We start from the raw sequence: 23,670 nt of genomic DNA, 5'->3' as shown, positions 1-23,670 counted from the left end.
ACTTTTATTTTTAAGTTCTCTCTAGCATAAGGTTTCATTTGTACAGCAACAACAAATACACTGAATAAGTTCTCTGGACAAAGCAGTGCTAGATTTGTGCACAGAGCTTATGTCCCCTGCCTTCTAGGAACTGAAAATCGAGTAAAACATAGATAGCACAACATAAATAGCACATTATTATTCTCACTTAATAAAACTTTTGTTGTATGGTTGCAAGTGTGATAGGGGAAAAAACTCAAGACAATAAAACATGAATATGAAAAACTATATAAACATTCTGTAATTTTATAAATGCTGTCATACTGAATGTGTACCAGAATGCAGAATCCTGTGGTCTTGGAAGACAGCAATACTTGAGATTTCATGAAATTTTAAAATCTAAAAATTCTTTTAATGTGTTTTAAGTTTTTTCGTGTTTTCTTGCAGAGGGTTTAAAATAGTTCATAATAACTACAAAGTAACGAGGTTATTACATTCAAATAAATGGAAAACGTTTACATAATATACTATTTCACTTAAGTTCGTTCACTTGAGAGAACTCTGCTTTTGGGCACGATTGGAAATGTGATGGGGAAAGTAGGATAAGCCAAGAGGTGTGAATGTGAAAACGAAACATAATTTCCAGTTGAAGGCCTAATATTAATAGTTAAGAGAGGAAGCTGGGTGGGGGATGGAAGGAGTTAGGAGATTTTTTCAACAAACTACGTTTTTAAAAGAAACTTTGTTGTAGGTGTGTATCCCTCAAAGAAAAAAACTCACTATAAACCAAACAAAACTAAACCAAGTACATCACTAGACCTTTCCAAATCTGTGTTGAAAGATACCGAGATGAGCATCCCAGGAGACTTAAACAAACAGGACCAAAATCACGGGGCCTTGGCACTTTCACGACAGGGCACACACGTCGTACACACCTGGACGCCCTAAAACCTAGCACTGGCGGGCCCGACGCGGCGCAGCGCGTGGGTGCGGCCTGGGTTCCGGCCGCTCTAGACCCGACGGCGCTCTCTATGGTCGGGCGGGCGGTGTGTTGTCATCGCCAGAGCGACGGCCGCCGCAGCGTAGGCGGCGGCGCGTAGGCCCCGGCGGGGCGTTTGGTTTCGGTTTGGCCCTGAGTGGAGTTAGTGTTGACAGTGGAGATGGGAGTCCCCAAGTTTTACCGGTGGATCTCAGAGCGGTACCCCTGCCTCAGCGAAGTGGTGAAAGAGCATCAGGTGGGTGAGCGCGGCCCAGCGGTCCTAAGGCCGAGGACCTGGGCTTGGCGGCCGTCTCCGCCCTGGGACGGGGTTTTGCAGCCTCTGCCTCCCGCTCCTCGTCGGCCAGATGCGGGGCGAAGGAGGGCACCGAAGGTCAGAGAACACCCGAGGATCTGCGTGGGCGAGGACAGGTAGCGCTTCCGTGACGGCGCCGCGTTGAGCGCGGCAGTAGTGACGGCCCCGGCTGGCCGGCCTCCGCGGCGCCGACTTTCGGCCCTGGGGAGTCCGGCTTAGTGAGCGCCCCTTCCCACCGGAGCTGCAGGGTGCGCCTTCCCCTCTAGAGGTCGCGAAGCCGGAGAGCGGACCGGGGGCGCCGCTTGTGCAGTCGGAGCCTGTTTACTTCCTGGAACAGAGCTGCCTCGCCCCCCGCCCCCAGCGCCCAGACTTCTTGGCGCGACTCATGGTTCTTATTTGTGAGACCTTTTGTTACCCCTTTTCTGTTATCCCGAACGCCGTACCAATCTCCCGTTCCAACAGAACGGAAATACACTGGCCGGGGCAGGGGGCGTTATCTGGAAGCTGCATAGTGTGTGTGTGTGTGTGTGTGTGTGTGTGTGTGTGTGTGTGACTAATGTAATGGAACTGTGGAAACAGAATAGAAAGCAGTCATCGAGACCACTAGACTTTGATTGATAGGTTAGTGTGTGTCACGTTTAACGACTTTAGTAGATCTCTTGCCCATTTTATATTTTACATGTATTCGTGGTGGGAGGTATTAATCTAGGGAGCAGCATCGTGCTCTCTATGTAGTTATAGTTTAATCTTTTCAAAAAGTATCATAAGCATGGGGGTAGGGTTAAAGTTCCAGAAAGAATTCTTTGTTGTTGGATTACAATCAGGTTTGGTATATGAGGAAAAGCTCACAGAGATTCCATAATGGTAGTTTATCTTTAATTTATTTGAAATATGGGTTGAGTTAGATTTAGAGAGACTTCTTTTCCAGAGGGGAAGGTAAAAAAGGGTTACTAATATACTGCAGAAATGGAGACAACTAAAATTGGCTTTTTTGGTCCTTAAGTGAAAAAATAAAAATAAAAAGATTGTTATTCAGACTTACTTGATAATACATGATTTTTTTCAGTAATATTTTTACTCTTTGGCACAGACTTTGGTTTGATGAAAATATCTTATTCTCTTCATACCGAAGGACAAAAATAATCTCTTTAAAGCTGTTTTATGACATGAACACTAAGGATAGATTTTTAACTTGGTTCATCAAAGTGTTATCTTTCAAAAATGTTTGATTCTGGTAATCAACAACAAAACAAGCAAATATTTTAAAGGGTTACCATGCTGCTCTGTCCAGCAGTGCTTTAAAGATGGTAATGCCTAAGTGAGTCATAGTAGTTCAAGAGCTAGTCCTGGGGGTTGGGGGGCTGGGAAGAGGTTTGGCTGGGGGGGTGGGTTCTGGAAAGATGGTGGAGGTAGTAATAGCATAGTTTTTGGTCTCTGAATCCTTACATAAAAGCAGAAAGAGTAGTTAGCAAAATTTAAAATTAATAGAATAATTACAACAAAATGTAACAGAGTATCTCTACAAACCCCCAGATACAAGGAGGCGGGGACAAATTACCAAGAGCTTTTAGACCCAATCAGTATTGGCATCTATGCAAGAAGAAGAAGCAATGGGGCAACATCAAATGGACCTGAAACAGGAGAATTCCAGAATATTCATTAGAAGACTGTTGAGGGCCAGTTAAAGAGCATTAGCTGTAACTGAAGAGCTTTAAAGAGCAGGAGTAGGCTATTTCCTATCATCTCTCAAAACTGACTTGCCAAGGCACCATTCTAAAGCAAAGCTCACCCTAAGTAAAAACTGGTGGTAGTGAAATAAAGTATTATCAGAAAAGGGACAACAGAGAAAGAGAAGAAGAAGGTCCAATTAAAAGTGAGAGAAGGATGCAGAGTCAAGAAATCTTAGAGCCCTGGCCAGTGGACCTCAGTTGGAGTGTCATCCTGTAAATGAGAAGGTCACAGGTTTGATTTTGGGTCAGGGCACCTACTTAGGTTGCCAGTATAATTTCTGGTTGGGGCTCATACAGGAGGCAACCAGTTGAAATTTCTCACATCAATGTTTCTCTCTCTCTCCCTCCCTCCCTCCCTCCTCTCTCTCTTTCTATCTCTCTCCCTCCCCCCCCACCCCCTTCTTCAGTCTCTAAAATCAATAAACATATACTTGGGTGAAGATTTAAAAAAAAAGAAATCTTAGAAAACAAACCACCAGCTAAACCCCACAATTAAAAAAAAAAAATTATTGTTAAAAGTATTACAGATGTGTCTCCCTTTTTTACCTCATTGACCCCCTCCACCCCCTCAAACCCAGGCCTTTATCAGACTATTGTTTGTGTCCATGAGTTATGCATATATGCGTTTAAGTTCTTTGGTTTATCTCTTCCCATGTCCCCATCCCTCTTCACACTGAGATTCGGCAGTCTATTCCATGTTTCCATGTCTCTGGATCTGTTTTGTTCATCAGTTTATTTTGTTCATTAGATTCCACAAATAAGTGAGATCATGTGATACTTGTCTTTCTCTGACTGGCTTATTTCACTAAGCATAACACTCTCCAGGTCCCTCCATGCTGGCTCAAAGGGTAAGAGATCCTTCTTTTTTATGGCTGCATAGTATTTCATTGTGTAAATGTACCACAGCCTTTTTATCTACTCATGTACTGATGAGCACTTGGTATAGTAACAAATCTTAGCTGTTATGAACATAGGGTTGTATATATTCTTTCTGATTGGTGTTTCAGACTTCTTAGGATATATTCCAAGAAATGGGATTACTGGGTCAAATGGCAGTTCCATTTTTAATTTTTTGAGGAAACTGTATACAGTTTTCCATAGTGGCTGCACCAGTCTGCATTCTCACCAGTAGTGTACTCACGTTCTCTTTTCTCCACACCCTTGCCAGCACTTGTCGTTTGTTGATTTGTGGATGGCAGCCATTCTGGCTGGTGTGAGATGATACCTGATAGTCATTTTAATTTGTATCTCTGATGATTAGTGACATTGAGCATTTTTTCATATGTCTCCTAGTCATTTGTATGTCCTCTTTGGGGAAGTGTCTATTCATGTCCTCTGCCCTTTTTAAATTGGATTGTCTTCCTTTTGTTGAGATGTAAGAATATTTTATATATTTTGGAAATCAACCGCTTATCCAGTCTATCATTGGCAAATATGTTCTCTCATACAGTGAGATCCCTTTTTATTTTATTGATGGTTTCATTTGCTGTAACTTTTTAGTTTGATATAGTACCATTTATTTATTTTTCCTTTGTTTCTCTTGCCATACGTGATGCATCAGTGAAAATTCTATGTGAGATGTCTAATATTTTGCTGCTTATGGTTTCTTTTAGGATTTTTATGGTTTCACAACTTACATTTAACTCTTTTATTCATTTTGAGTTTTCTCTTGTGTATGGTGTAAGTTGGTGGTCTAGTTTCATTTTTTTTTCTTTTTGCATGTACCTGTCCAACACCATTTATTGAAGAGACTGTCTTTAATCCATTGTATTCTCTTGCCTCCTTTGTCAAATAATAATTGAATGTAATGGCTTGGGTTGATTTCTTGGTCCTCTGTTCTGTTCCATCTTGTGCCAGTACCAGTCTGCTTTGATTACACTGGGTTTGAAGTATAATTTGATATCCAGTATTGTGATTCCTCCTACTTTGTTCTTCAAGCAAGCTCAAAATTGCTGATGCTATTAAGGTTTTTTTGTTGTTGTTGTTCCATATAAATTTTTGGAGTATTTGTTCTAGCTGTGTGAAATATGCCATTGATATTTTACTAGGAATTTCACTGAATCTATAGATTGCTTGGGTAATATGGACATTTTAATGTTAATTCTTCCAAGCCACGAACACGGTATATGTTTCCACTTGTTTGTTTCTTCCTCTGTTTCTTTTTTCAATGCCCTGTAGTTTTCTGAGTACAGGTCTTTTACCGCCTGTACTCAGTGTTTAGGGTTTTCTGTGACAATATCATGTCATCTGCGAATAATAACAGTTTCACTTCCTCCTTTCTAATTTGGATGACTTTTATTTTTTCTTCTTGTCTAATTGCTGTGGCTAAGACTTTCAGTACTATGTTGAATAAGAGTGGGGTAAGCGTACCTGGCTGGTGTGGCTCAGTGATTTAGCGTCAACCCCGTGCACCAAGAGGTCACTGGTTCAATGCCGGGTCAGGGCACATGTCCAGATTATGGGCCTGATCCCCATTGGGGGACATGTAGGAGGCAGTCAATTGATGTTTTATCTCATTGATGTCTCTATCTTTCTTCTTCTCTCTCTAAACTCAATAAAGAAAATTTATCGGGAAAAAAAAAAAAAAAGAGTGGGGAAAGCAGACTTCCCTGTCTTGTTCTTGTTCTCCAGAGAAAGACTTTTAGTTTTTCCCATTGAGTATGATGTTGGTTGTAGGTTTGTCATACACTCCTTTATTATGTTGATATGTGTTCCTTCTATTCCCACTTTGCTGAGAGTTTTCATCAAAAATGGGTACTAGATTTTGTTGAATGCTTTTTCTTCTGTCGGTTTGATCGTATGTATGATTTTTGTCTTTCATTTTGTTTTGTGATGTATCACATTTATTGATTTGTCAATATTGTTACCAGCCTTGCTTCCTTGGGGTAAATCCCTCTTGGTCTTGATGAATGATCGTTTTACTATATTGCTGGATCTGATTTGCTAATATTTTGTTGAGGATGTTTGCATGTGTGTTCATCAGAGATATTGCCCTGGGATTTTCTTTCTTTGTAGTGTCTTTATCTGGTTTTAGAATTAGTATAATGCTGGCCTGATAGGAAAAGCTTGGAAGTCTTCTTCTTTACTTTTTTTGGAACAGTTTGAAGAGGATAGGTGTTAATTCTTTGAATATTTGGTAAAACTTCCCCGTGAAACCATCCAGTCCAAGACTTTTGCTTGTTGGGAGATTTTTTTTTTATTACTGCTTCAATTTCAATAGTTATTGTTGGTCTGTTTAGGTTTTCTGATTCTTCCTGATTCAGTTTTGGAAGATTCTATTTTCCTAGGAATTTTTCCATTTCACACAGGTTGTCCAATTTGTTGGCATATAGTTGTTTGTAATATTTTCTTGCATTCTTTTATGTTTCTGTAATGTCAGTTGTTACTTCACCTCTGTCATTTCTGATTTTATTTGGGTCCTCTCTTTGTTTCTTTGTCTTCTTTTTTTAATCCTCACCTGATGGCTAGGGGTTTGTCAATCTTGTTTACCCTTTTTTTATTTTTCCTCACCTGAGGACATTTTTCCATTTTGTTGTTGTTGTTCAGATAGAGTGGGAGGGAGAGAAAGAGAAACATCTATGTGAAAGGGACACATCGAGTGGCTGCCACCCACACGACCCAACCAGGGCCGGGGACAATCTGCAACCGAAGTATGCGCCCTTAGTGGGAACCGAACCCGGGTCCCCCTGGACCGCAGACCAAAGCTCTAACCGCTGAGCCAAACTGGCCAGGGCTTATTTATCTTTTTAAAGAACCAGCTCTTGGTTTTATTGATCTTTTGCATTGTTTTTTTTTTTTAGTGTCTATGTTATTTATTTCCATTCTAATCTCTATTATTTCCTTACTTCTGTTCACTCTGCTGAGCCCCCCAATTTTTAACACTATCCCAAGACAGCTGAAGAGGGAGCTGTGTGGAGTTAAAGCTTTCTTAAACACCTTCCCCTAATGTAAAAGTTCAGGAAAATTATATTTACATTAAAATGAGCAATTGAAAAGTATCAAGGTTAAATAGCATGCAAAGTTATTATGGGACAGGAACTAAATAATATCCCTACAGACAATGAAAGCTTGTGATAAGAACATGTACACAATAAATACTAAAACAGTAAGCTACTATTGCAGAATGAGTTAAAAAGCACTAAGAAAATGATATAGGACATGAAAGAACAACATATTTATGGAAATTCAGGAATAAGGTGACGGAACCCAGGGTAAAACACATAAATGAAAAAATTATTTTAGAAATGAAGCCTAAAATAGTAGCAAGGCAGGCTCAAATGATACCATAAGAAAAACACAGAAGGTGAAAAGAAGAAATTTTAAAATTAAAATAAGTTTCAAGAGAAAGTAATAAATAAAAATAAAAAGGGTTTCTGAAAAAGAAAATGAGAGCATCATAACAGAATATATACTAAAACTATAATTAAAGAAAACTTCCTTGAAATTAAAAAACACATATTTGAAACTGCATGTTAAAAGAATATACCAGGTGCCTAAGAGTATTGATTCAGATGACCAACACCAAGATCTATTCTAGTAAAGTTACTGGACTTTAAAGAAAAAAGGGGAAAATGCTTTGGTTAATTAGAAGAAAAGAACACATGACTTATAAGGAAAAGAAAATTAGGTTTCCATTACAATTTTTATGTTAGAAGAAACTAGAGTAATATGATTCTCAGCTGACATTTGTGTATAAAGGATGAGCTGATAAATCATTATCAGTGTATAGCTCAGCTGGTGTGGCTCAGTGGTTGAGCGTCAACCCATGCACCACGAGGTTGCCAGTTAGATTCCTGGTCAGGGCAAATGTCCAGGTTGTGGGCAAGATCCCCAGTGGGGGGCATGCAGGAGGTGGCCAGTTGATGTTCTCATTGATGTTTCTATCTCTTCCTCTCTCTTTCTTTCTAAAATCAATAAAGAAAAAATGTTTAACAGTCAAATAGATATCTTTATGTAAAAGATATTTTGTAATGATGCTGAGTAGGATACAAAGTTATACACTAACAAAAAGAAACTAGTGTTTTGATAAAATTAGATGTTAAGATGTTAATTCAGCACTCAACCACAATTGAAAGCAGTATGAATGCGTATTCTAAGTGAGGGTTAACCTGTTAACCGGGGAATTCCCTGGGAATTCCCTTTTTACTGTATGCTACATCCCGCTTGGTTAACAAGCTTTAAAAGCTATGTATGGCCCTGGCCAGTTTGGCTCAACGGTTAGAGCGCTTTAAAAGCTATGTGTGGCCCTGGCCAGTTTGGCTCAGTGGTTAGAGCGTCGGCCTGCTGTCTGGAGAGACCTGGGTTCGGTTCCAGCTAAGGGCACGTATTTCGGTTGCAGTTTGTCCCCGGCCCTGGTTGGTCGTGCGGGTGGCAGCCACTCGATGTGTCCCTTCACGTCGATGTTTCTCTCTCTCTCTTCCTCTCTCTCCCTCCCACTCTATCTGGAAAAATATCCTTGGGTGAGGATAAAAAAATAAATAAAATAAAATAAAAGCTATGTGTGGCCAGCCAGCCAGTGTGGCTTAGTGGTTGAGCATGGACCAAGAGGTCGCTTGTTCGATTCTAGTCAGGGCACATGCCGAGGTTAGGGGCCAATCCCCAGTGTGGGACATGCGGGAGGCAGCCAGTCGATGTTCTCTCTCATTGATGTTTTTAACTCTCCTCCTCCCTTCCTCTCTCTCTAAAAATCAGTAAAGAAAGAAAAAAAAAGTCCAGCTGGTATGGCTCAGTGGTTGAGTATCAGCCCATGTACCAAGAGGTTACCAGCTCAATTCCCAGTCAAGACATATGCCCAGGTTGTGGGCCAGATCCCCAGTGTTGGGGGTCATGCAGAAGGTGACCAGTTGATGTTCTCTCTCATCAATGTTTCTATCCCTCTCACTTCCTCTCTAAAATCAATGAAGGAAAAAAAATTTTTTAAAGAAATTAAAAAAAGGCTATGTGTGCTATCACATTCAGTAAAGGGAAACTTTATTTGTTTATTAACTTATTCTTTAAATATTTTTGATTTCCTACTTTGTGTCAGTATGCCAAGAGTTCTAAAGTGACCAAATCAGAGACCTTGCTTTGAGGAACTCGCAGCTCAGCAGGAAAGTACAGACATTCCACAAAATGTATACAGCACCTAATATGTGCCTGGTGTTTGTGTTTATTGGGAATACAAAAACAAATAAGGTATGACGTAAAGAAAGGAGCATCATTTCCCCTTGGGTGAGGAAGGGAAAGCTTCCATACAAAGATACCTGAGTTGGATCTTGAAAGCTGAACCAGAATCTACAAAGATCAATGAAGGGAGGAGCAAGTAGGGAAGAAAAGAATTTCTGAAAGTAGGAATGTTTGAAAGTCACAGAGGTTTGAAACAGCCCAGCACATGTAGGGCTCTCTAATTACTGCAGTTAGCTTGTAGGATATATGTGGAAATGGAAGAATACGGGGTTGGTGGGAATGATAGCACCCAAATCACACAGGACCTTTTATGGTATTAAAGATTTGTAGTACTGTATGGGTTTAGGTAAGGAAGCAACATGATCAGATTATGTTTTAGAAAAATGGCTAAACAGGTGAGAAAACTGAGGTCCTTAAATTGAGACAGGGAAATCAGGAATGGAGAAAAAGATGCGGTTGTCTGAAGCAGTGGGAATGGATAGGAGGGTAAGATTGTTAGAAACATTTTAGATGTTAAATAAATTTTTAAAAAAACTCTTACTAATTAGATATGGGATTGAGAGAGAGGCCAAAGTATAAGATAAACTTGAAGTTTTTATTATTTCTATTTTAATATCTAGTTATTACAGAAGAAGATAGTGCTGCACGTTTTCATTTTTACCGCATTGGCCAGTGATTATGTAATCATTCTGTATCTTTCTTACTAATCTGAAATTTAAGAAAATTTCAAAATTTTTTCTAAAACGGAAATTATTTTTCAAGTTATAAAGGTAATATGTGCTCATTATGTAAAAATATATTAATATTGATATCATATTAATACAGAAAGATGTTGAAGCTATTATATAGTGTAGAAGAAAGTAAAAAGCAACTGAAATTCTATCATCAGGGTTAAGTACCAGTAACACCTTGTTTCTGTATACTCCTAACTTCTCTGTGCAAATACATATATAGATATTTTCTATAAATAGGATAATACTATACCTGCTATTTTATGACCTACTTTTGTTATCTGACCATTTATTTGTATTATAATTTGTAATTGTGGAGTATTCCATTGTATGGATATACCATCAATCTCTTTTTATTGAATTTATTAGGGTAACATTGGTTAATAAAATTATATAAGTTTCAGGTATACAATTCTACAATACATCATCTGTATATTGTATTGTGTGTTCACCACCCCAAGTCAAGTCTCCTTCCATCACCATTTACTGTACCCCTTTATCCTCTTCTACCTGCTCCACACCACCCCTTCCCTCTGGCAATCGCCATACTGTTGTCTGTGTCCATGCCATCATCACTTTTCTATTAGGCCTTTCAGTGGTTTTCATTTTTTATCTTTTCTGAACAATATTAACATGAATATTGTACTTATATCTTTTTGCAAATTTATGATTATTTCCCAGGATAAATTTTCAATAGCAGAAATCTTGGGTCATAGATGTGTATGTACCTCAATTTTGTGTGTGTGTGTGTTAATCCTCGCCTAAGGATATTTTTTCATTGATTTTTTTAGAGAGAGTAGAAGGAAGGGAGGGAGAGAGAGGGAGAGAAACATCAATGGGTGAGAGACACATTGATGGGTTTGCTTCTTGCACAACCCTGAGCAGGGCCAGGGATCACACCTGCAACCCTGGTAAATGCCCTTGACTGGGGTTTGAACCCGAGACTCTTCAGTCCATGGGCTGACACTCTAACCCCTGAGCCAGACCAGTTAGGGCTGTGCTTCAAATTTTGATATGTATTTTTATATGCATAAAATCAATTTATTATTTCTATTTCAGACTGCTGGGTATAAATGTCATCACTCTCTTTTCTGTGATTTTTCTCTTGTGTAAAATGGGGAATCTAAATGTTTCTTTTTTAAGGTTGTTACAGTTAACTGAGAGAATAAATATGAATGCTTCATAAATGGCAGTTACTGCTTTTAATAACATATGAAATATGCATTTCCCCCAAACCCTACCAGTAATGGGTAATATCTATCTTTCAAATCTTTGCTGACATAATGGGAAAAATGATATGCCATTTTAATTTGAAATTTGGGGATGTTGAACATCTTTTCATATGTTTATTAGACTTTTGTGTGAATTGCTTTGCATATTCCATGCTTTCAAAATTTGCTCTTTTTCTTACTTATATTTGAGGATATTTGTATGTTAGGAATGTTGACTTTGTCCTAATTTGTAAGCATGTCCCTGCATTTTGTATATTCAGTAAAACTTGTTTATGGGTTTTTTTGTTTGTTTGTTTTAACCCTATAGATTTAAAAATATATTTTTAGATAGCCAACTCCACCATTTGTATGGTTTATGATTTCTGGTTTTCCCCACTCAAACATTACCAAAATATTTGTATATACTTTTTTACTTACATTTCTTTAATTAAAATGTCTAATCCTTGTGGAATTTATTTCGTTATAAAATGAGATAACTTTGTTTCCAAATAATTGGCTAGGTGCCCCATTTCTTTTTTTCACTGATTTGAAATGCCTCTTTTATACTAAATTTCTGTATATACTTAGACTACTTTTAAACCATTTGGTTCAAACTTTTATAGTTTCTAATATGTAGCATACATTTTTCTTCATTACTCTTTAATATTCTTTGTATGTTTTTTTCTTGTAGGGAAACTTTGTAATCATTTTATAAAGTACCCCCAAGCCCTCAAAAAGAAAGATAACATTTACATTTTGATTGAGGGTTTTCAGATTTCTTGAAACAAACAGTAAATCTTGAATGTACTTTTAAAATCACATGATTACATTGGTCATTTCAGTTGAATTTATTATTCAGTAAGGGCATTTACAATTTTTATGTGGTATTTAGTACAATGGGTTTTTGAAAAATATATTTTATACTGTTTATTGAATCAGAGGCCAAAACTTTTCACCCTCCCCTTCAACAAAAACTTGAAAGCATGTCATTTTCTCAATAATAGGAAAATGTATTGTTACCTGTACATATGGTAATACTTGAATAATTGTTTCAGGTATGGTTCTCATTAAGTTTATACAAGGAAAGCCTATTAAGTTTGAAAATTGAAAACACTTTTCTTTAATTAGTATGTAAAGCCAACTACTATAAAAATTCTTTAATTACACTAGGTATTGTACCTATTTAGTTGTGTCCATTTTAGCTCCTGATTAATGTATATTTGTTTCAGTAGTGTTTCCTTTACTTGCGCACAAACATTTAAACAGAGGAAAAATAAGTGAGACCCAGAGCCTTGAAGGTCTTTTAATAAACGTAGACACCTGTTGACCAATGTTTAGAAATTATCATATCAAAAATAAGAAATCAGTTTTCAGAGTTTCTTAAGTTACTTGGCATAATCTAAGCTTTTAAAATTAACCAAATTAGTGATTCTGTTTCAGTGAAACCAAATATACAGTGAGGCTTTAAATCATTTGTAAAACATTTTAATGACCATGTACACACAGCTTTTTGATGTAAATGGGCAGTATTTATCCACTTACAGAGAAAATTGAGGTTTTGAGAGTTAATGTCAAGTAGTAGGAAGAAAGGAAACTAATATTTTGAGTACCAAATGAACCAAGCACTTTTTTTATTTTTTCCTAGGTTATGTTATGTTCTGTTATTTATTTATTTTAATCCTCACCCTAAGATACTTTTCCATTTATCATCAGATAGAGTGGGAGGGAGGGAGAGAGAGAAACATCCATGTGAGAGACACACATTGACTGGTTGCCTCCCACAGGACCTGCCTACTGCGGGGGATGAACTACAACTGAAGATAACCTGCCCTTGATCAGAATCGAACCTGTGACTCACTGGGCTCTAATCACTGAGCTCTAACTGCTGAACCAAACCAGCCAGGGCCCAGGTTATCTTATTTTAAATAAATGGGAAATTTCCTGACAGCAACTTTGATCAAGCTCTTGCTACATTATGTATGTAACCATATGTCTCCATTTTACCAGTTCTTCCTGTTTTTTTTTCTTTTCTTACTTTATTTAAATGTGTTTGTTCACTCAGATTTTATATAATAAGAATGCCCTGATATCAGCTGCTTTGCCCAGCTGCTCAAACATCCATGGTTGATTATAGTGATGATCTTAATAATTTTTTTTTGTTTTTTAGATTCCTGAATTTGACAACTTGTACCTGGATATGAATGGAATTATACATCAGTGTTCCCATCCTAATGATGATGATGTTCATTTCAGAATTTCAGATGATAAAATCTTTACTGATATTTTTCACTACTTGGAAGTGTTGTTTCGCATTATTAAACCTAGGAAAGTGTTTTTTATGGCTGTTGATGGTGTGGCTCCTCGAGCAAAAATGAACCAGCAGCGTGGAAGGCGTTTTAGGTAAACCATTTGTGGTTTATTTTAGAATACTATTTAGATTAATAAAATATATTATTTTAATAATAATTGACACAGTGCATCTTCTGTTCATGTTTTTTTCCTGCTTAAATATCTCCAGAAATGGAAATTTACTTATAATGTAACATTTTATCAATCAAGTAAACAAATTAGTAATCAAGTGAGGTGTCATTTCTCAAAACCTATGTTGAACTGTATATAGTTACTCTGTTGTTCTCTGTCACAAATTTTTCAAACATATTATTGATAATTTGCAAATGGTAGTAGCAAAAAAACCTTCTGTAGTAATATGCCTTGAGCTAGGAAACTGCAGAATAAACTGAAAGATTGTTTTAAACAGAATATCATTGACATTTTAATTTAATCCACAAACATTTGTTTAATGCTCATATTCTGGACTAAATGCTGATGGTGAGCATTAATCCAGGGCAAGTGACACTAGAGATGGTTGATGGAGTATGAGAAAAGAGCTGAGTTAGGACCCGCGATGTACAGGGTGGGGCAAAAGTAGATTTACAGTTGTGAGTATGCGAAACAGTTTATTGTTGTATTATTACTTATTGCACTATTTTCCATATGAAACTTGAATGCTATATGTTTGAGTTTGTTCATAGCATGAATTTGCTGTATACTTGTGATAAGAAAGGACTTACTTTATAATAAGTATTTGTAATCTGTCAGTTTTATACTATTATAAGGTTCTATTTCTATAGTCCTTATTTGAAAAACCTCAATTCTTTTTTTTTTATATCCTCACCCGAGGACATTTTTTTTCCATTTTTTGTTCAGATAGACTGGGAGGGGGAGAGAGAGAGAGAGCGAGAGAGAGAAACATCGACGTGAAAGGGACACATTGAGTGGCTGCCACCCGCACGACCGACCAACCAGGGCCAGGGACAGACTGCAACCGAGGTACATGCCCTTAGTGGGAACCGAACCCGGGTCTCTCTGGACCGTAGGCCGACACTCTAACCGCTGAGCCAAACCGGCCAGGGTGAAACACCTCAATTCTTTAGATAAATAAAAATAAACAATACTGAGGTTCATATTTATAAATTATAATTATTTCAAAACTTGTTTGAACTTTAAAATTGATAACTTAGTATTTTAGCTATAAAAGAATCTAAATAACAGTTTAGTTTATATAAAGAGCGTTACTTTTTCCCAGAAAGTTTAAGATATTTTTACCCCGTATCATTTAAGGTCAGCAAAGGAGGCAGAAGACAAAATAAAAAAGGCAATAGAAAAAGGAGAAACTCTTCCTACAGAGGCCAGATTTGATTCCAACTGTATTACACCAGGTAAATTCACTGAGAAAAAAATTCTAAGAGATTTAAAATGTAAATTTTAATTTTTTTCAAATGTAAATTTTTTTCCTAGCCTTTATTTTGTCCTTAGGATTCCATTTGCTTGTTTTTTTTCAATTGTTCGCCTCCTGAGATGATTTGCTAGCCTTGGTCATAAGTGCTCCTGTGAAGACCCACTATAGGGATTAACAAATGTTGATGAGAGCAACTATAGACTGGACTCTTCCAGCTTCACAGAATTTCAGACCAAAAAAAAAACTTGTTTTACTGATGCTGTTTATTTGTATGAAACAGACTCATTGAGGTTGTGGTTCATCCAGGTTCATGTAGCTAACTTGTGTTCCAAATAAGAAACCTATTCTCCTAGTCCAGAATGCTTACTACTCTACATCTCAAAAGCAGTTAAGACTTCTGTGACTTGTGTATAAATTAATATATCAGTATTATAAGTTTAATTTTATATGCAACAACATAATTTGTACTTCCTGGAGCTTTGTCTAACATTATCATCCTTTACTTTGAAAAAAAATTTTAAATCTTACTTTCTCATGAATTGTTCACTAACTCTAATATTTTTTTTCTTTAAGCACCCTAATCACACATTGCTTGATTTCATAACCAGTGTTATCCTGATTATGGTTTAAGACTGTATTGCTTTGGCTATTGACCATCTGGGCTCTTCATAAAATATAATCATGTAGATTTCCAGATTAACAAGAATTTTCCAGGTTAACGGTAGTAATAATAATAGTTGCCTTTGTTGTTGTTATTATTAGCAATCTGATTGAAGTTGCGTGCCTTACAAAAACCCTTCAGAATCCAGCAGAGGAAATAGAAGACTGGGGTGTATTAGAAAGTTAAAGCTCTGCTCTTGTGTGAAAGTCTTTGAAGCATAGTCTTAAGGCAGTAGTAACATTTCTTGACTTGCCCTTGTGACGTTAACTTCATTTAAGGGTAACCAGTGAGATTAGAAACAGTTGTGATATTTGCTAGGGAAAGGTACATTACTTGCTTTTCTAGATAAGAAAGAAGCTTTGACCTCCTTTGGAGATCTTAAATCTAGCTATTCCTAGACACCAAGATGCAGTTTCATGTTGTCACTGGGAACTCACTGTTTTCATGTCTCTCTCAGATTAAACTTTTTGTAAAACTTTATTTGTAGGGACTGAATTCATGGCCAGGTTACATGAACATCTGAAGTATTTTGTAAATATGAAAATTTCTACAGACAAGTCATGGCAAGGAGTTACCATCTATTTCTCAGGCCATGAGGTTATTATCTTATTTTTTAAAGAGTTTTTAAAATGTAATTTCTAATGCATATCATATTACCAAAGTTTTTTAAACATTATATTTAGACTCCTGGAGAAGGAGAGCATAAAATCATGGAATTTATCAGATCGGAGAAAGCAAAACCAGATCATGATCCAAACACCAGACACTGTCTTTATGGTTTAGATGCTGACTTGGTAAGTATAATGTTTGTTGTTGTTATAACTTTATGCCATTGTAGTTAAATATCTGAGATACCTAGTCTTTAAGAAGCTTTCTGGCTATAGAAACATATTGGAGACATAATAGTGATTGCCACTGATGCCATTACAAAAACAATGGGAAAATTAGTTTCTTTGCCATGTATGATGACTAACAGGTTTCTCTATAGTTAGTGTTCACACCTGACTGACCCTGATGCTATGAATGACCTGCTGAAGTCAGGATAGAGAGCCCTTTTTACCCTCATGTTTTATACATAACTTTTCTTTTTAATTTTTTTTTCTTTATTGATTTTAGAGAGAGAAGAAGGGAGAGGAAGAGAGAGATGGAAACATCAATGAAAGAGAACATCAATTGGCCGCCTCCTGCATGCCCCTCACTGGGGATTCAGCCCACAGTGTGGGCATGTGTCATGACCGGGCACTGAACCGGCAACCTCTTGGTGCATGGGTTGACACTCAACCACTGAGCCACACCAGCTGGACTATATATAACTTTTTTTTTTTTTATCCTCACCCGAGGACATTTTTCCATTTTTTGTTCAGGTAGAGTGGGAGGGAGAGAGAGGAACAGAGAGAGAGAGAAACATCGATGTGAAGGGACACATCGAGTGGCTGCCACCCGCACAACCAACCAGGGCCGGGGACAAACTGCAACCGAGGTACGTGCCCTTAGTGGGAACCGAACCCGGGTCTCTCAGGACTGCAGGCCGACGCTCTAACCGCTGAACCAAACCGGCCAGGGCTATATATAACTTTTAATATTACCTGGTTTGATAACTCCATGACCCAAGTAACTTTACTAGATGTCTTTTAACTATTTATTGTGGAAATTTTCAAACATAAACAAAAGTAGAGAAGATAGTATAATGGACCTACTTATGTCCTTTATGTACCTTAAATAATTTTCATCCCCTATCCCTACCCATCTGTCTCCATTCTCTTACTTTTCTTAAAGCATATCCCAGACCTTGTATCATTTACTCTATTAAGTATTTCATAATGTTTATCTAAAGTTTTTTTTAAAAAAACAAAATGCCATTATCTCACATAAAACCAAAATTAATCAGTGTTTAATATATAAATAACCATTTAGTTTTCTAATTTTCCTGGTTGCTTCATAATGTTTCATTTTGTTTGAATCAGTACTGAAATAAAATAAACAATATACATTGCAATTGGTTGATATATCTCACTAGATTACTTAACTTACTTTGGGAATAGAATACTAAGTGAGAAAATTAAATGAAAATGCCCTTCTCCAGTGTTTTCTGAGTTTTCACATGCTAGAGGTATCCTGACCTACAGAAGAGTCCTAGTTTCTGTTATTGGAAAAGCTGCTGCCTCTAATTTCTTACCCATTCCTCCCTGGCAAGTGGGAAGGTGTGAAAACCAAGAGAAGGTTTTTGGAATTTATTTTTGTTGGGGTAGGTAGAGTGAGCGTCTAAGGTTATGTAGGTGTAAACATTTTTTTCTTAGATAAGCACATTCACTTTACCCCATTCATTACCTATAAATGGATCATATTTTGATATTTCTATATTTAATGCGATAACAAGTTATTTCATTTTTCTTAAATACTCATGTTCTTCTCTATATAGAAATATTTTTATTTAATTGCTTTTGTGAACTGAATACTATAAAAAGTGAGAGAATAAAAACATTTCTTACTCGTTTTTCAACAGATTATGCTTGGATTAACAAGTCATGAGGCACATTTCTCTCTTTTAAGAGAAGAGGTTCGGTTTGGTGGCAAAAAGACCCAAAGGTAAATCATACTGCTTATATGTTGGAAGGAAAAACAGAAATTAAATTAAGAATAGTAATCCCGTAAAAGACTAAAATGTAAGTCATGAAACCATAAAGATTCTAGAAGAAAAGGTAGGCAGCAAAATCTCAGACATCACACATAATTTTCACATCACAGAATTTTCACCGATACATTGCCTAGGGCAACAGAAACAAAGGAAAAATTAATAAATGAGACTTCATCAAACTAAAAAGCTTCTGCACACCAAAAGAAACCAGCATCAAAATTAAAAGGGAACCCACTCTTTGGGAGAACATATTTGCCAAAGATACATTGGATAAGGGGTTAATATCCAAAAATATATAAAGTACTCATACAGCTCAACAAAAGAAAGACAAACAATCCAATTGAAAAATGGGCAGAGGCCCAGCTGGTGTGGCTCAGTGGTTGAGTGTCTACCCATGCACCACGAGGTCACCGGTTCGATTCCCAGTCAGGGCACATGCCCAGGTTGTGGGCCCGATCCCCAGTGGAGGGGCATGCAGGAGGCAGCCAGTCAATGTTCTCTCTCATGGATGTTTCTTTCTCTCCCTTTCCCTCTCCCTTCCTCTCTCTCTCTCTCAAACCAATAAAGAAAAAAAAAGGGGGGGGGGGCAGAGAACCTGAATAGACACCTCTCCAAACAGGACATACAGATGGCCCAGAGACATATGAAAAAATGCTCAATGTTACTAATCATTAGAGATGCAAATTAAAACGACTGAGGTATCACCTCACACCTGCCATAATGGCTGCCATCAACAAATCATCAAACGACAAGTGCTGGCAAGGATGTGGAGAAAAGGGTACCCTAACACTGCTGCAGCCACTGTGGAAAACAATATGGTATTTCCTCAAAAAATTAAAAATGGAACTGTCATTTGACCCCTGTGATCTGACTTCTTGGGATATATCCTAAGTAGCCTGAAACATTAGTCAGGAAAAATATATGCATCCCTATGTTCACAACAGTGCTATTTACAATAGCTAAGATTTGGAAACAGCCCAAGTGTCCTTCAGTAGACAAGTGGTTAAAAAGGCTAGGGTAGCCTAGCTGGTTTTGCTCAGCGGTTAGAGCGTCGGCCTATAGTCTAGAGAGACCCGGGTTCGGTTCCCGCTGGGGGCACGTGCCTCAGTTGCAGTTTGTCCCCAGCCCTGGTTGGGTCGTGCGGGCGGCGGCCACTCGATGTGTCCCTTTCACGTCGATGTTTCTCCCTCTATCTCTCTTCCTCTTTCTTCCTCCCACTTTATCTGAACAAAAAAATGGAAAAATGTCCTTGGGTAAGGATTTAAAAAAAAAAAGGCTGGGGTACAATTTACACGATGGAATACTATGCAGTTGTTAGAAAGATCTCTTATCCTTTGAGATGACGTGGAAGGGTGTATTATGCTAAGTGAAATAAACCAGTCAGACAAAGACAAGTACCACATGATCTCACTTATTTATGGAATATAATGAACAAAATAAGCTGACGATCAAAATAGATCTAGAGACATGGAAGTAGGGAACAGACTGACAAACTAGAGGTAAAGGAGGTGGGGGAATGTGGTGGGAGGAGATAAACCAAAGAACTTGCATATATGCATAACCAATGGACACAGACAATAATATGGGGAAAACATGGGGGTTAAAAGGGAGAACATCTGCAATACTCTCAACAATTAAGATAAAAGACAAAAAAAGAATAGCAATCCCAAAACAAATATTTTTTCCCATTCTGTGGGTTGCCTTTTCACTCTGTTGGTAGTCATTTGATACACAAAATTTTTTATTGTGATGAAATCCAATCTAGTTTTTTTGTTTGTTTTCTGTATCTTTAGTGTGACATCCATGAAATCACTGACAAATACAGCGTCATCAAGCTTTTTTCCATTTTGTTCTTAGAGTTTTATAGCTTTAGCTCTTACATTTAGGTCTTTGATCCATGTTGAATTAACTTTTGTATATGGTATAAGGTAAGGGTCCATCTTCATTCTTATGCATGTGGCTATTCAGTTTTCCCACCACCACTTGTGGAAAAGATTGTTTCCCCATTGAGTGGTCTTGGCATTCTGGTTGAAAATTACTTGACTGTGTCTGGAAGGGTTTATTTCTGGATTCTATAGTCTGTTCCACTGATCTTTATGCCAGTACCCTACAATATTTTGATCATTGTAGCTTTGACATCAGAGAGGGTGAGAGCTCCAACTTTGTTCTTCTTTTTCAGGATTATTTTGATTATTTGGGTGTCTCCTGAGATGAACAATTTTTTTTTCTTTTAATCCTCACCAGAGGACATTTTTCTATTCTTTGTTCAGACAGAGTGGGAGGGAGGAAGAGAGAGAGAAACATCGATGTGAAAGGGACACATCGAGTGGCCATCTCCCACCTCCCAACCAGGGTAGGGGACACACACCACCGAGGCACGTGCCCCCAGTGGTAAACGAACCTGGGACTCTTAGGACCGCAGGCTGACGCTCTAACCGCTGAGCCAAACTGGCCAGGGCAAGATGAACAATTTTTAAAAAACTTTTTTTTCTTTTTATTGATTTTTAGAGAGACGAAGGGACAGGGAGAGAGAGAAAGAAATATTGATGAGCAAAATCATCTATTGGCCGTCTCCTGCATGCCCCCCACTGGGGATTTGGCCCACAACTTGAGCCTGTGCCCTGACTGGGAATCAAACTGGTGACCTCTTGGTGCATATAGGTCATTGCTCAACCATTAAGCCACACCAGCTGGGTGAGATGAACAATTTTTAAGATGGATTTTTTTATTTTTGTAAAAAGAATCCTTGGAATTTTATTAGGGATGGCAATGAATCTGTTGATCCTTTTGAGTAGTTATATCTTAATATTAAGTCTTCCAGTTCATTAACATAAGGTGTCTGCTTTAATTTCCAGCTACATTTTTTAGTTTCAGTGTACAAGTATTTTGCCTCCTTTTATTTAAAAAAAACACACCCTGGCGGGTGTGGCTCAGTGGATTGAGCGCTGTCTCATGGACTGAGAGGTCCCAGTTCTATTCCTGGTCAGGGCACATGCCAGAGTTGTGGGCTCAGTCCCCAGTAGGGGGCATGCAGGAGGTAGATGATGGATGTTTCTCTCTCACATCAATATTTATCTCTCTCCCCCTTTCTCTCTAAAAAAAAAAATCAATAAAAACATTTAAAAAAAAATAGCCACCATTCTTGTACATTTATTTAAGCTATAGCTGGAATTTGTACATTTTGACCACCTGTGCTCATTTTTTCACTCCCCACCTCCACCTCCCCAATCTCTGGGCACCATCAGTCTGTTCTCTGTATCTCTGAGTTTGATTTTGCCTCTGTTTTGTTTTGTGTTTTCTTTTGCTTCCTTGGTCAAGTTTATTACTTAATGTTTTATTCTTTTGGGTGGTATTATAAGTGTAAATGTTTCCTAATTTCCTTTTTGGAATCTTTGTTACTGGTATGTAAAAACAACTGATTTTTGTGTTGATCTGCAGCTGTGCTGAATTTTTGTTTGTTTTTGCACTAGTATCTTTTTTGTGGATTCTATGGGATTTTTTTTTTTTTTTTTTTTTTATCCTCACCCGAGGATATTTTTCCATTTTTTGTACAGATAGAGTGGGAGGGAGAGAAAGGAAGGGAGAGAGAGAGAGAGAAACATCGATGTGAAGGGACACATCGAGTGGCTGCCACCCACACGACCGACCAGGGCCGGGGACAAACTGCAACCGAGGTACGCGCCCTTAGCGGGAACCGAACCCGGGTCTCTCCAGACCGCAGGCCGACGCTCTAACCGCTGAGCCAAACTGGCCAGGGCTCTATGGGATTTTTAATGTATAGAATTATGTCATCTGTAAATAGAGATAGTTTTATTTCTTTTTTTCCAGTTAGATGCCTTTTATTTGTTTTCTTGCCTAAGTACTCTGGCTTGGACTCCCAGAATAATAATGTTGGATAGCTACAGTGAAAATGGGAATTTGTCTTGTTCGTGATCTTAGAAAGAAAGCTTCAGACCATTGAGTTTGATGTTAGCTATGGGTTTTCAGTAAGTTTCCTTTACCATATTAAGGAAATTTTCTTCTATTCCTGCTTTGCTGACTATCTTTATACGAAAGGATGTTGAATTTTGACAGTTTTTTTTTTTTTTTTTGCTAAATGATTGTGTGGTGGTTTTTTCTTTATTTATTAATGTGGTATAGTACATCAGCTTTTTGCATTCCTGGGATAAATCCTACTTGCTATTTGTATGTAATTCTTTTAATAGGCTATTGTTAGCTTGTAATCTTACTTGTAGTTGAATTTGGAGAATAGGCTACCAGCCAGAAATATAGACCTCTATACCAAGACAGGAAAAGATAAGAAGAAGTGATAGTGCCTCACCACTGAAGCCTTGGACTGTACTGCAGTTGATACAGAAGTATATGCTCACTTATTTTAATGCTGTTTGCTGGTGGACAGCCTTAAATGGGTCAGACCCCGTGGTTTTTTTGTTTTTGTTTTTGTTTTTTATATATCTATTATATATTATTTAGATTTTCTTAATTCTGAGTCCTTCCATAGAAAACATAATGTAAAACAATTATTTTGAACTTTATGCTATATATATTATATTACTCTGCAGCTTTTTTATAAATTACATATCTTGACTACAAGAATTAATTATCTTCTAATGATAAGTTTTATTTTAAGTACTGCTACATTTTTAAACTTGAACCTTAAAGATATAATTAAATAAATGTGTGTGTGTGTGTGTGTGTGTGTGTGTGTGTGTGTGTTTATAGTTAACTGTGTTGATCATCTGACTAATTACAGGGTATGCGCACCAGAAGAAACCACATTTCACCTTCTACACTTGTCTTTGATGAGAGAGTATATTGACTATGAGTTTTCAGTGTTAAAAGTAAGTAAGTATTTAATATAACTGTGGACCATAGTTGTGTATGCAGAAATTTTCATAGGACTTGACTGTTTTCTCCATTTTACTATAAGGACAAGATCCCATTTAAATATGATATTGAAAGGATAATAGATGATTGGATTTTGATGGGATTTCTTGTTGGCAATGATTTTATCCCTCATCTACCTCATTTACATATTAATCATGATGCACTGCCTCTTCTTTATGGAACATATATTACCATCCTACCAGAACTTGGGGGTAAGCAAAGTTTAATATTCATTTGTGGCTTTAATATTAATTTGTTTTAACTTAGCACTCAACCAGCTCTAAAAAATGTGACTCAATTCATTAGATTATAGCATGCACAGCTATAGTAGGAAAAACTGATGGCTTCTTTTGATCTAAGGCTCCAAGCTTTGAGATTATAGTTTTCAGTGGTTCATGAGAAAAAAAAAAAGACCAGAATTATGCAGCCTCATTTATCGATACCTAACTAATCTGTGCCTTTAATTGTATAAGAAACTCAGTAGAAGTTGTTGGTTTCACTTAGCTTCTTTAATATTTAAGAATAGAAATTCAGTTTTTCTGAATGGGTAAAGCATCAGAGTAATATGAGGGAAAGATTTTTCAATTAAAATAGGAAATTCACAAACAGTGGTGATGCTAAATAGAGCAACACAGTAGCA

The 23,670-nt window shown here is 37.4% G+C and overlaps 1 protein-coding gene across 9 annotated transcripts in view; it reads left to right on the top strand.

Annotated features, from left to right (window-relative positions):
* Positions 1-1,062: 1,062 nt before the first annotated feature.
* XRN1 (5'-3' exoribonuclease 1) overlaps positions 1,063-23,670 on the top strand; it is a 131,523-nt gene continuing 108,915 nt past the window's right edge. Inside the window, exons 1-8 of one of the 9 annotated variants that reach the window (XM_036243922.1) lie at positions 1,063-1,214; positions 13,276-13,508; positions 14,730-14,827; positions 15,996-16,105; positions 16,192-16,302; positions 18,012-18,094; positions 22,897-22,984; positions 23,074-23,242. In XM_036243922.1, the coding sequence (XP_036099815.1) occupies positions 1,140-1,214; positions 13,276-13,508; positions 14,730-14,827; positions 15,996-16,105; positions 16,192-16,302; positions 18,012-18,094; positions 22,897-22,984; positions 23,074-23,242 (967 nt within the window). In that variant the 5' untranslated portion in view covers positions 1,063-1,139. Of the gene's footprint in view, positions 1,215-9,097; positions 9,176-12,969; positions 13,086-13,275; positions 13,509-14,729; positions 14,828-15,995; positions 16,106-16,191; positions 16,303-18,011; positions 18,095-22,896; positions 22,989-23,073; positions 23,243-23,670 lie in introns of those variants that run through there. The other 8 variants (XR_004956861.1, XM_036243923.1, XM_036243924.1 and 5 more) reach the window with 8 other exon arrangements.

Source organism: Molossus molossus, unplaced genomic scaffold (genome assembly GCF_014108415.1).
Source record: "Molossus molossus isolate mMolMol1 unplaced genomic scaffold, mMolMol1.p scaffold_m16_p_5, whole genome shotgun sequence".
In the NCBI taxonomy this organism is placed as follows: domain Eukaryota; kingdom Metazoa; phylum Chordata; class Mammalia; order Chiroptera; family Molossidae; genus Molossus; species Molossus molossus.
The sequence above is the reverse complement of the archived record's forward strand: the minus strand, read 5'-3'. Positions and strand labels throughout refer to the sequence as shown.